Here is a 14880-nt window from a genome sequence, read left to right as displayed (position 1 = left end):
CAGAACATGAGTGTGGACAACAAAACACTTTTTCCTTTTCAGTTACATTCTCGTGATTCAATTTGCTGGCTCTGGTTAAAACCTATAGATTGCAATAAAGGGTAAAGACGACCTTTGAAGAGGCTGACCACAATCAGTCCAATTAAATCTCAAGGTAAAAACCACGACAGCAAAACTCACTTGTAAACTGTTCCGCCATTTCCATGGCCAAGCTGCTCCTGGTACTGGAGGTCATGTTCATTTATCTAAAAAAACAGAGAAAGACTCTAAATAATCAAGGGGGGTGGGTGAATCGTCTATTTCCTTGGTGGGTATGTGTATGCATGCATTCATATACTTGTCTCTATGAGACTGCCACTACAGCAGTTTTCTATTTTTTTCTTTAGCTCAATAAATGTGTAAAATGGTAAAACAAACCAAAGTGAGCTGATGAATTGAGAGACAGAAACTGAGGAACACAGAAAAGAGAAAGCAAGGCAGAGACAAAAGAGACCCCACAATTGTAAAAGCAACACCAAGTGGAAAAAAAAACCTACTTGGGTCCAAAAAAAAAACACTGAAATTCCAGTGTAAGGTCAATTGACCCTTTGCAAAGAGCTTGACTGACAGGCGATCTGGCCTGGATATATAAATTATTCATATTTATTCAAATAAATTATAAACATTTTATAATAATGATGATGCTGTTATTATTATTAACAGCAGCATTTTTCATTAGTATATTATTATATTGAATTATAGTTAAATCTTCTACCAAGCAATATGATATCATTTCCATATATCAAGAACTATATGCCTTAACAAGTACGCGTAGGGGAAGTAATTCTCTTGTGAACTGGACCTGATGTGAAGTCAATGCTCTGCTGACGGGCCACACCCTGACTGCTGGGGCCCAGTGCAGGACATCCGATTAGGCTAAAGTGTGCGTGTGCCCGTGCGTGTGTGAATGCATGAGGGAGGATGCTAGTGCTCCATTAACTGCGCATGTTACAGGTGTCACAGGGGATGTGACTGTCTTAATTGTCTATCTGACACACTTTTGTTGACAGACTGGCCTGCTGGGGGCCTGTGGAGGGAGGAGAATGGGTGACAGTGAAACGGGGAGGGGTGAGCAGAAGGACACACAGATACAGCTCTGATCACTCAAGATAAAGATCTCAACCACACCACAGAGAAACGGTCAGAAAGCAGCCCTTTAGGAGCAATCAATAGAAGCTTTTTTTCACATTCGCACACATGGGCTATGGTGACAAATTAAATGGGATATGTGATATATCAAGCATCACTGGATGAGTGCAAACAGCATCGCTAACAAGATAATCAGATTCGACTGAAGTGGGAATACTGTGCATTATATGTCTGCATCAGAACGTATGCAGAAGTAAATGTGTGTGTGTTGTGAAGGGAGGGCTACTATACCTGTCCATTCGTCAAAATCTTCTTAAGCTCAGCTGAAGATTTCTTTAAACTGCTGAAGTGAAAAGACAAAGTATGACATTTTGTAAAAGCTTTGCAAAAAGCTGACATGATGAGTAAATTTTTAGAGCAGGTACTTCACATTAGAAATGTAAGATGTGAATAATTTGTCTAGTATGATCTGCTGCACTCCATTTCCCCACATCACTGCTGAATAACACACACTGCCCTTCAGAATGTATGTGCCAGCCAGGGGGTTTCATTCTCTAAAACAGAATCTAATTAATGCTGAAAAAATGTTTCAGATGTATGTTTAGGGCAAGAAGTCTGCAAACTCCTTTCTCTTGTAAAGAGAATGACATTATTGAGACTCTTATAATGAAATAAATGAATATGTGACCCTGGACCACAAAACCAGTCTTAAGTGTCAATTTTTCAAAATTGAGATTTATACATCATCAGAACGCTGAATAAATAAGCTTTCCATTGATGTATGGTTTGTTATGATAGGACAATATTTGGCCGAAATACAACCATTTGAACATCTGGAATCTGATGGTGCAAAAAAATCTAAATATTGAGAAAATTGCCTTTAAAGTTGTCCAAATGAAGTTCTTAGCAATGCATATTAATTATCGAAAATTAAGTTGAGATACATGTATGGTAAGAAATTTACAAAATATCTTCATGGAACATATCCTAATGATTTTTGGCATAAAAGAAAAATTTATAATTTTGACCCATACAATGTATTTTTGGCTATTGCTACAAATATACCCCAGCGACTCAAGACTGGTTTTGTGGTCCAGGGTCACATATTACTTTCAATTCAGCTTCAAAAATATTTTCAAAAGGCAAACTTCAACTGTTCACAACAAGGCCTTATTGATTAATATTTACTTTCCTTAAAAATAAATTATTCCTTTAATTTCTTTTAAAACGTTTTCTACTTCTATCATGACTGATTTCCAAAGCTCAAAGACACCATAATGGGACAAAACCATCCATAAATAAGCAGGAATTACATTTGTAACATACACTAAAATTCAAAAGTTTGGGGTCATTAAGATTTTTATTTTTTTTGATGATGCTTTAAAAGAAGCATCTTATGCTCACAAAGGTTGCATATGTTTGATCGAAAATACAATACAGTAGCATTGTTAAATATTAGTACAATTAAAAATAACTTTTCTAGTTGAATACAAAAATTATTTTAATTAAAATGATATTGATTTCTGTGATGGCAAAGCTAAATTTTCTTATCAGCCATTCCAGTCTTCAGTGTCACATGATTCATCAGAAACATTCTAATATGCTGCTTTGATGCTTCAAAAACATTTATTTTTATTATAAATGTTAAAAAACATTGCTACTACTATCAGATTCCACCGCTTAGTAATATATTTCATAACTGTAAGCTGCTGATCAAGCAATATGGAAAACTTTAATAGCATCCAACAAAACAGATCTAAACACATTTTATAGTCAACTACTGATTTCGTAAAGGTATTTCTAATGAATCATTAATGTAGTTACCTTAATCTGTATTTATAAACAAAATAAATCTTAGAAAGAAGATTTTTCTCTCAATGAGGGCAGGCATGATCTGGGATCACTCACCTATCATTGGACCGGGAATCAGCCGCAGAGGAGCCCCTGCCACTCGAGGATTCGGGCCGCGTGTTCACCTGCGGGCAAACAAAGACAATCAGAGCCCTGTGCTAATTAACCTGTGATTCAACAGCAAACTGCCTGGTTTGGCCGCAAGGTTAATTGGCTTTTGTGAGGGAGACAGAGAGAAATAAAGAGAGAGGCTTGAGGAAAGGGGTCACTTCATCTATCAGGCAAAATTAAATATATCTCTGGGAACATCCTTGAATAAAAAAAAAAAAAGAATGAATCAACATCACGTCCTTTATTTGTCATTAAAGAGGATTCATGAAGCTGATGCTAACAGATCACAGTGGGAGAATGACGGAAAAAGCTCAAAGAGAGTCTCTATATAAATAAGTAGATTAATTGAGGTCTGTAGGTTGTATAGTGTAGTGCAGTAAAGGAGTGATTCTCTTCTTAATTAGTGTCTATGAAGACCTCATTTAGATCGGTTTATCAGGGTTTTTTATTCTCATCAAGCCAATTAATCCAGAATTAAACAAAACCCATTGCAAAACAAGAATAAGATGGTCCGTATCACACTATTTAAATAAACAGAAACTGCATCACCCTAAACCTGGGGTTAATTAGTTTTTTTTTTAAACAAATTAATATTTTTATTCAGCAAGGATGCATTCATTATTTAAAAGAAACAGTATAGACATTTACAGTGTTGCAAAAGATTACTATTTCAAATAAATTACGTTATTTTGTATTAACTTTCTATTAAACTTACTTTCTATTAATCAAAGAATCCTGAAAAAAAAGTATCAAAACCATAAAAATACTAAGCAGCATAAATGTTTTCAATATTAAAAGATTTTTCTTGATCACCACATCAGCATATTAGAATAATTTCTGAAGGATCATGTGACACTAAAGACTGGAGTAATGACTGCTGAAAATTCAGCTTTGCCATCACTGGTGTAAACTACATTGCAAACTATAATAAAATGCAAAACAGCCATTTTAAATTGCAATAATAGTTCATAATATTTTCCGGGTGATGCACGAGAGCATAAAAAGAGCATAAGATGCATAAAATGTTGTGTTGTGCATAAAAAACTTCTCAAAAATATAAAATCACCACATAAGCTTTAAACGTGTTTTTGTTTTAACATTGCATAATTTTGTATAATGTTATCTAATTGAGTAACATAGAAAGCAGAACAAATAATTCTTATTTTAGCAGATAAAATACAAATCAAACGCACAGAGGGGGTAGAAAATGAGGAACGGATAGACAGAGTGTCTTGACTTCAATTGACATTTCAATAAGTGGTACACAGCATAACCAATCCATGCCCAACTCTGCTGAAACAATCATTGAGACACATACCTTCAGGCCGTGTATGTTGCGGATCCCTGGGGTCTTACCGGCTGAAAAGAAAATTGACTAGATTGTAGATCACGTGAGGCCAGTGAAAAAGATCATGAGCAGAATATATTAAATGTTTAAAATGACAGAATGATTCTATCTGCATCATTGCAAAACAGACACACTGAGACACAGCTTAGGGAGCCTTTAACTATCATAAGGAATATTGCGTGTGTGAATGCGTATATATTCAGAAAGACATTGCTTCACTAAACCAAACTGATATTTATTCCTCTCACAGAAGCCACTGAGTATAAAATAAAGTGGGATTTTGCTAACAGAAAATGTTCATACACAAACACATGTGAGCAGGGCATTGCTGAGTATGGGTTTTAAACTGTGATCTAGGCTCTAGGTGGGCCTCGGGCACATTTACTGCTGCGGTGTTGAACTGTAATTTGGACCAGCACACTAACACACACAATACACACCTCGTGGAAATATCTGTAAAGGCTCAGGTAACAGTCCATTGATGCGTTGCTCCATCACTGTGTTGCAATACTGCAGAGAATAAAGTGGATTTAAAAAAAATAAATAAATCTCTTAAAAACAGTCCGGATCATTGTTTCAGTATATTATACAGAATCAGTATTATGCTCAATAAAGGTCCCATGGAGTACATAAAAGCAATCTTGTGTCAAAAAACACATTTTCTGTCTCTCAGAGTCACTTGCATGTTAGGAGGAAAAGAAAAGATGCTAAATGAATTGGGCACCCTGCTCAGGTAATCTTTTTGAAACACCAGTCACCCTCTGTATCAATTCCTCCATTGTAATGGCTGCCAGACGTAGACCAATCACTGAGTTTTCTCATTTCAGCCTGACGTAAAAGCAATCTGCCAGTAATGGCTGCCTATTAATTAATTACACTGCATAATAGGCTGAAATGGAGTCTGGCATTTAAACCTTATACTATATGATATTATTAATGTCATGGCAAGCTTTTTGTGTAATTATTTTTTACCTTTAATTAATCCAATAATTTGTTTAATTTCTCTAATAATGCCATTAATAAAGAAATTGTAAAGACTTGTTTTGTAATGACAATGTACATTTATTTACATGAGACTCTGTAATATAATATATAAATATGGGTGTGTACACACACACACACACACATATACATGTGTATGTGTGTTAGTGCTGTCAAAAGATTCATCGCAATTAATCGTATTCAAAATAAGTTTTTCTTTACATAATATATTGTATATCTGTATATATTTATTATTTATATATAAATACACACATACAGTATAATTTTGAAATTGTTTACATATATTTACATGTACATATTTATATTCATATAATTTATATTATATATAAATATTTAATATATAAACATACAATTTTTCTTAAATATATACATGCATGTGTGTATATTTATATATACATAATAAATATACAGTACACAAGTTAACAAAAACTTATTTTGCATGCATTAAATCGCGATTAATCATTTGACAGCACTAAAATACACACATGAAAAAATATTTTATATTTAAATTAACTATAATTTGTTAGTTGATATATTATTTATTATGATTATTCACATTATATTTACATTATAAATACTCAATATTAATTAAAAATTGATCTTGCAGTTGATATGTAGTCACTTTTGCTGAATCCATTTTAAAACTTTTTTTCAGAAACTTGTCTCATACGTGTATTTTACATGTGATTTTGCAGTTGACATGTCATCTACCACTTTTGCTGATTCTATTTCTAAAGAACTCCACTCTCTCTTTCGAACCCGCGCAGAGATTTTTGTCTCCTGCCAAAAGAACATTAAATTGATGTTTCGGTTAACAGAACCATCTGGTTGTTCATCCTCTTCTCTCAATCCAGCACGAGACCTTTGTCTCCAAACACAGAGCCCCCATCACACACAATAAAGCCATTAAAAACCACAGATCCAGATGGACAAGAGAGGAGGGGAGAATGTCAGTGTTTGAAAGAAAGACAGAGACCGAGAGAAAGAGAGACAAAGGTAGAACAAGACAAAGGTCAAAAGCAAGCCTAACCGAGGGGCCAGCGGTACAGCGCCATCCCTCCGCCGCGTGCGAATGCGTGATGAATACGCCGGGGCGCGCGTGAGGACATGCAGAGGAAGCAGTGTTAGAGCAGCTGTTATTAAATACCCTATTTATCACTGTCACCTCTCTGCACTGCCTGCAGGCACTGAAACCATGTAGCTCAACCAAAACACACACCTTTAATTTTCCACTCGGTTGCTTTATCGATTAGGGCTGCAATTACCTAACTAATCTGTAACAGTGTATTAAAAGAAACCTCCCTTTGTTGGACAATAACTAAAGGCAGTTTGATCACAGGAAGGCAGCTTGAGAGCTGGAGGGAACAGAGTCGTCGGACCTCCGCTCTGTTGGACCCCGATCATTAACACACCCCGAGTAAAACGCACCGTAATTAGTCGGCCCAGCCTGGGAGATCTGTGCCTGTGTGTGTGTTAGTGAGGCTACATCTGACATGGGTCAGTCTTTAACTTTGAACTAACATCCTGGAAAGGCTGACGGTAAGAAGCAGCTCACCGGGGATCCAGAATATCTCAGAGACCTCAGACTGATGATCGCTGCTGGAGTAAAAAAAAAAAAAAACGTTTGAGTTTGAAGGTCGGATTCCACCAGAGAGCTCGGCGAATTAGCTTACGCACCTGTAAAGCAAGAACTCATCTCTTAATTCTTATTAAGTCTACATAACGGTAGATCCCTTCACATGGAATTAATTGAAGCAAATTTATAAAAGGTCCCCACAGAGACCCCAAGAGCCACCAAGGCAGAGGGCACACACTTGAAATATGACCACAATGATCGGTTAAAAAACATGTTACACGCATATTAAAATCCCCCTTCTCAGCAGCTTGCGCTCTCCCCAGAGGAGCAAACGGCGTCATTGGAGGAAAAACTCATTTTCACAAAAAGTGGACTCAGTTGTGCTGTTAACCAAAATGCAACGGGGAGGCAATCTGCAACGCGCGGTAATATTCACTGTCAGAGTAATATGGCCTCAAAGAATTCTTTGGTGATGTGCGATGGCACGTTCCTTAGGAGGAACATAAGCATTAAAGCAGATTGTCGCAAATACTCGCAGATATCTCCAATGTCAGAATGTGTGTTTCAAAACCAGCCACACGGCGACCGCAGAATTAATCAAGACAGAGAAAAAAAAAAGTTGAATTACACTCAGGCAGTGCAGGACACCCGCGAGACATCATTGTCAGTGTGTCACCTTCTGGCCTAATCTGGCTAATGACTGCAATGGCCTTGAGAGGTACAACTTTGATAAAGCATCTAAAAATAAATAAATATCAAATCTAAGTGATTTCATTTCCTGCAGAAGCGGTGGTTTTGAAGCCCATGGCTACTCGAGAGTCATTGAGAGCTGATGGGGGGTAAAAGACAACACCAGCTGAAAGTGGATTTTGAAAAATTCCTCTACCCAGGAGGGCTGTGCTTCTAATGAGGCGAAACTTTAAGTATTGAATAATAAATAATAAAAGTTGATAGTTCATTTAACTTCCACTGTACTTCACAGGGGGAAAAACTATTACGAGTCATTACGCTTGGTGTCCACAATGTGAGCATTAAGTATTGAAAGCACTTCTACCGCGGTCTCAAAAGAAGAACTTTAAAAACAACAAACTGAAATCTGAGAGAGATGAAGAAGAGAGGAAACAGGAGTAGGCAACAACATTTCCAGACTATTTGAATAGGCAATCAGGCAAAAGTTTATGATAGCTTATTAAATGCGTGAGACACAAATATTTTCAGCGTTTTCAATCTGTGCCTGGTCACAGGGGGAGGCCACTGCCTGAGTCAACACAAAAATAATGAATAATAAAAAATAAACAGGATTTTATTATCACAGTTTTCCCTTTGCTAATCTTGCTTGGTTAACACCTGTGTAATTTAAAAGGGGGTTCGAGCCAGAGACGCATGTTGCCATGGAAACATCAAGAGGTGCAGCCAGAAAAGAGAAATAGATGAAGAAATTGAAAAGAAAATATGTAGCTACTTGTCATCCTTGCCAATCAGCAAAGTAATGAGAACACTTTCCCCAAGGGTGAATAGATCTGGAATAATAGATTTGTAATAGCTTTTCCCTTCCAACAAAAACACTCTCAGCATTCAAAAGTCTAATACAACAGACTGTAATAGAGCGCAACAGTGACCACACATTTTTCAGCAGCCTTGGTTCCGGAAGTACTTTTTCTTTGTCTGTTTTCTCCATAGGCATTTCATTACAGCATTGTGATTGAACAGTCTTATGAACCAATCAGCTTCAGGATGAGGTATTGCAATTTATCAGTGATAACCGTACTGTTTCAAAACACACAGTGCCAGTAACTATTACAAACTCTCTCTCTCCATGTCCCTAGAATTATATTTTGAGTGTGATTTATTGGCCAAAAATGAGAAAACATAGTTAAAGATGAATTTGACTGATAGCTTTTTCCCCAGACTTTCTATAGATGTCCAGATAAATTCTTTTTGGCCACAATAACCATGCAGTGAAAATCTGATATTGGGACAGCCCTACCACAAACTATGATTTGACTGTAAAAAAACAGAATCAGAAAAAAAGTACAAGACTGTGTACTGGAATGAATCCCATAGTATTGCAAATGATGTTGTTGAATAAAGCAACAGTACAATATAAAACAACTGACTTAAAGTAATTAATAATAAGTATAAAACAGTCTTTTTTAATTTCAGATTTATTATATCTTTTCATGTGACGATACTGAAGAAATGACACTTTGCTACAATGTAAAGTAGTGAGTGTACAGCTTGTATAACAGTGTAAATTTGCTGTCCCCTCAAAATAACTCAACACACAGCCATTAATGTCTAAACCGCTGGCCACAAAAGTGAGTACACCCTAGGGCTCGAGTTTGTACAATATATCGATGTATTCTTTATAAGCGATACGATATAAGGCAATACCGTTTATATCGATACACAGTAGTTTGAAAATGAGTGCATCTGAAAATACAGCGGAGGACACAGACTGAGCTACTGCGGAGAAAGTGCATAATACAATTTGCTCTAAACACGTGACAAACTTTATATGAAGGGCTTTAAAAACTCGTAAGATATAGAAGTTTAGTTTCAATTTAAAACAGCTCTGAAAGGCTGCGTGTGCCGATGACAGAGACTCGCGCTGTTTAATGTGTTTGAGATGTGCCGTTTTCCTAAATGTGTAACTTACATTTCTCAGGTATATTCTCCATCTTTAAATGTTAGAAAGCCATGGAAATATTTCCATTTTGCTATCAGAAGTGCATGAGCTTTTGCTTTGAGATTCTCCGCTAAACTTCACAGTCTTCATTGAACGAGCGCCGCCGCGCGCATGCAAGTAGGGCTTGCCAAACAGACGTAGCGCAATGAAATAGGATATACATTTTGCTGAAATATTTGTAGTTGGACAATAAATGTGTCATATATAGAATTTTAAACCTACAAGTAAGTGTATTTGTATGATAGCACTAACTAAAGTGACTGTAATGGAGTAATCAAAACAGCCTTTTTACTCAATTAGTCTGTGCTTTTATTATTATTTTAATATTTAGTTTAGTAAATTTAACTTCTGCTTTAAAAGCATTATTTTTGTTTTTAGATTGCAATGTTACAATGTTAGAATGTAATTTTAACCCTTTTTTGACACAATATATGGTTACATTCACTTTGTTTATTTTTTTAATCCAAATATCAATAAATAAATAAATAAATAAATAAAAAATACTGAGATATATACCGTATACCGCAAATCAGCCAAAAAATACCGAGATATGAATTTTTGCTCATATCGCCCAACCCTAGCCCTAAGTGAAAAGTCCAAATTGGGCCCAATTAGCCATTTTCTCTCTCCGGTGTCATGTGACTCTTTAGTGTCACAAGGTCTCAGGTATGAATGGGGAGCAGGTGTGTTAAATTTGGTGTTATTGCTCTCACTCTCTCATACTGGTCACTGGAAGTTCAACATAGCACCTCATGGCAAAGAACTCTCTGAGGATCTGAAAAAAAGAATTGTTGCTCTGCATAAAGATGGCGTAGGCTATGAGAAGATTGCCAAAACCCTGAAACTGAGCTGCAGCACAGTGGCCAAGACCGTACCACTCAGAACAGTCGACCAAAGAAGTTGAGTGCACGTGCTCAGCGTCATATCCAGAGGTTGTGTTTGGGAAATAGACGTATGAATGCTGCCAGCATTGCTGCAGAGGTTGAAGGGGTGGGGGGTCAGCCTGCCAGTGCTCAGACCATACGCCGCACACTGCATGGCTGTCGTCCCAGAAGGAAGCCTCTTCTAAAGATGATGCACAAGAAAGCCCGCAAACAGTTTGCTGAAGACAAGCAGACTAAGGACATGGATTACTGGAACCATGTCCTGTGGTCTGATGAGACCAAGATAAACTTATTTGGTTCAGATGGTGTCAAGCGTGTGTGGCGGCAGCCAGGAGAGGAGTACAAAGACAAGTGTTTCTTGCCTACAGTCAAGCATGGTGGTGGGAGTGTCATGGTCTGGGGCTGCATGAGTGCTGCCGGCACTGGGGAGCTACAGTTCATTGAGGGAACCATGTACTGTGACATACTGAAGCAGAGCATGATCCCCTCCCTTCGGAGACTGGGCCGCAGGGCAGTATTCCAACATGATAACGACCCCAAACACTTGCTAAAGAAGCCGAGGGTAAAGGTGATGGACTGGCCAAGCATGTCTCCAGACATAAACCCAATTGAGCATCTGTGAGGAGCACGAGGTCTCTAACATCCACCAGCTCCGTGATGTTGTCATGGAGGAGTGGAAGAGGACTCCAGTGGCAACCTGTGAAGCTCTGGTGAACTCCATGCCCAAGAGGGTTAAGGCAGTGCTGGAAAATAATGGTGGCCACACAAAATATTGACACTTTGGGCCCAATTTGGACATTTTCACTTAGGGGTGTACTCACTTTTGTGGCCAGCAGTTTAGACATTAATGGCTGTGTGTTGAGTTATTTTGAGGGGACAGCAAATTTACACTGTTATACAAGCTGTACACTCACTACTTTACATTGTAGCAAAGTGTCATTTCTTCAGTATCGTCACAAAGATATAATAAAATATTTAAAAAAATGTGAGGGGTGTACTCACTTCTGTGAGATACTGTAAGTACCGTATTGACCCGAATATAAGACGATGTTTTTTTTCTTGGAAATACATCTGAAAAAAACGCGGTCGTCTTATATTCGGGGTCTAGACTTTGACATGTCAGTAATACACCACAACAATAGGTGGCGCCAAAAACGCATAAAACGAGTGTGCTATGAAATATGTAATGTAATGTGTGCTGTAAAGATCGCGAGTGAAAACAAAAGAAAAAGAAATGCTTACAGCAGCACCAGTCGTGACTGTCATGTTAGCCTGATGGGACCAAACTTCCTCTGTAAGTGATTTTAAAACATAAGACAGTGCCCAGATTTGAAGACTACAATAAGATATCACTTCTACTGTTAATAAAATTTTGGTAGGCTACTATGAGAAGGATAGCCTAAATGTTATATAATTAAGATGGGCTACCTGTTATTTCAATGGTATATCAAAAAGTGTATATTTTTCAATGTCATTGTTGGTACATTTGACCAGTATTTACCATACTTTCAAAACAAAAATTAAAATAGGAAAAATATGCAATTTGAAAATAATTTAAGAAAAAATGTGTTTTACAGAGAGAAAAAAAAAAAAAGATTTGGTTTTCAAAAAGCCTTTTTCCAAAAGGTACATCTGGAAAAAGGGGGGTCGTCTTATAATCAGGGTCATCTTATATTCGGGACAATACAGTACCTAAAAGCGCAGTGAGACAGACTTAGTTACATCATTTGCAAAGCTTCATGCAATGCTCTTTTGTCAAGAGTTTTGTGCGACTTCTCTGATTGGAGGAGTTTTGTTTACAGTTATAGGCAGTGTAGTTCTTTACTGCCAATCTGGCTATTAAAAACATTTGAGAAATTATGCTGAAATTACTCTGCTTATCAGCAAAATTAAAGGTTTATCCATCAGGCATACTCACATATGACAGCATGGCTTTGAGCTCCTCATCACTGCGAACTGTGATTCGGTCGCCAACTTCATCCTCATCTGAAATAAACGAGAACACATCTGAATCATCTAACAGCTACTCACTTGCCTCTTTAAACAAACATTTTTATCATTCATCTGTAAATTTGTATATTAAATAAATAAAATTAAATATAGTAAAATACTTTAAATACAACAACAATGCTCACATTCAAAAGCTGTGACTGTGGCTTCAGGCATGACATCTCTGATCGCGGCCTGCCAAACAAGAGGAGAATCACACATTTGACTGACAGCTGTCAATCAGCATCGCTATTCTGACCACGACTCATCACGGAGTGACACGCCCCATGAATGGGTTCTCTCTCTAAAATGTCCTGAGACACCACATAAAAACACACTGTGACTAAAGTTAAAACAGTAACTCACCAGCAAATCGTTGAAGTTGAGATGTGATGGACAGTCCACTGATGAATCCATGTCTCCCACCGGTGTCTTTATCCGAATAACGATTCCCTCAGATTCCATGCTGCACAGGTTATTCAAAACAAGTAAAAGCATAACAAAAGCACACCGAGAAACATAATCTTGGCTTTCAGTGCAGATTCCCAGACACACAGGAGCTGAACAGCAGGCTAGACGGCTAGCTGCTTAACTAAGCTCACTAACAGTGAAGAAAACATGAGAGTATTTCCCACACAACTGACGCAGCGGCTACTCGTCTAATAAACGAACCACGTGTCATTCCAGATGAACTGACTGCTGTTAATCCAATTTTTAACTATTTTTTCAGTAGTTAAACTGTCAACAATGAAAGTAAAGCAGAGGAAGTTTAGCGGAAGTGTTTTGACATTTACCCGGAAGCTGAACGTCCATTCGATGCATATAAAAGCCTAAAACATTAGCTGTATGCTAGACATTACTCGCGACGTTTCTGTATCAATTATTGTTGCCTGTAATTATTTTTTCAAAATGTTGTCATTAAATTAAATTATTTAGTCAATTGTTCGGTCATGACGTTATTTTGTAGGCCAGCTTGTTTAAGACTTTAGATAAATTATGTATTTTTATTTGTTTGTATCATTTTAATCACACATCATTTTAGTCATAAATCAACTATAAACACATTGCAAAATCTTTCTCTTTCTGTCTTTTATTTGTTTTTTTTTCAGCTTTCACTTTGAATTACAGTTCATTTTTGCTTTATATTATTTATTTTATATATAAATATATTTAGTCTAAGTAGCAACGTAATAGTGGAGGTACAGTAAAATGGTTATCACAAAATAAACACAGACAGTTTGATCAAAACTGATTCAGAGATATTTTTCACAAATAAATAAATATATGTGACCCTGGACCACAAAACCAGTCATAAGTAGCAACAATGTATGGGTCAAAATTATCGATTTTTCTTTTATGCCAAAAATCATTAGAATATTAAGTAAATTTCATGTTCCATGAAGATATTTTGTAAATTTCCTACCGTAAATATATCAAAACTTGATTTTTGATTAGTAATATGCATTGAACTTCATTTGGACCGCTTTAAAAGCGATTTTCTCAATATTATTATTATTATTTTTTTTTTTTTGCACGCTCAGATTCCAGATTTTCAAATAGTTGTATCTCGGCCATCAATGGAAAGCTTATTTATTCAGCTTTCAGACGATGTATAAATCTCAATTTCGAATAATTTACCTGTATGGCTGGTTTTGTGGTCCATGGTCACATAAAATACAAATGCATATTTATTTGATAGAAGCAAGGTAATACAGTCACAAAGTTTTTATTGCTGTAGATAATTTCCTACCTCACCCATAATTTAACTTTGTTATTTACTTCATCTCTTTCATATTTTACCTCTATTATTTACTTCTTTGCAGCTTTAGTTATACACAATTTAAATTGCATTATTATTTAAAGATTTCCACTTTGCACAACTCATTAGCGTGTAATTGAATGTACAACAAAGAACATTTAGTGTGCTGTTGATTACAGCCTTATCTTAGGGGATGACTCATTCGCTCAATCATGGTCACAGCCTGATTGCAAAAGCCTCAACAGACATTGATCATTCAGCAAAGTAGTGTTTTGTTTCTTTGGACCTCAGAGTCCAGCTAATGCAGCCTTGATACCCTGGACCACAGGCAGGATTTAGAGCATCGTGTAATGATAAACAGCTATGAAAGCCAAGTCTGACCCATGGCGAGCTGAAATCTACAATGATATGATCGCGGCCTTCCAAACAGGATCAGGTCTCACATCAAACTTTAAAACAATAGTGATTCCAGCCTCTCAATGGGGTGGCCTGTTATCAGCCCTAAAGCTGCCCTGTCAATGGAACAAATTTGCAGTCTGAAAG

General features: G+C 36.8%; 1 protein-coding gene across 1 annotated transcript in view; it reads right to left on the bottom strand.

The window, feature by feature from the left end:
- map2k5 (mitogen-activated protein kinase kinase 5) overlaps positions 1–13361 on the bottom strand; it is a 53054-nt gene extending 39693 nt beyond the window's left edge. Inside the window, 8 exon segments of the mRNA XM_058782096.1 lie at positions 181–245; positions 1420–1471; positions 3037–3104; positions 4409–4449; positions 4879–4948; positions 12508–12575; positions 12725–12773; positions 12945–13361. Coding sequence (XP_058638079.1) covers positions 181–245; positions 1420–1471; positions 3037–3104; positions 4409–4449; positions 4879–4948; positions 12508–12575; positions 12725–12773; positions 12945–13076 — 545 coding nt within the window. The 5' untranslated portion in view covers positions 13077–13361.
- Positions 13362–14880: the final 1519 nt, after the last annotated feature.

Source organism: Onychostoma macrolepis, chromosome 07 (assembly GCF_012432095.1).
Source record: "Onychostoma macrolepis isolate SWU-2019 chromosome 07, ASM1243209v1, whole genome shotgun sequence".
Lineage (NCBI taxonomy): Eukaryota > Metazoa > Chordata > Actinopteri > Cypriniformes > Cyprinidae > Onychostoma > Onychostoma macrolepis.
This window is presented reverse-complemented; position numbering and strand designations above follow the sequence as displayed.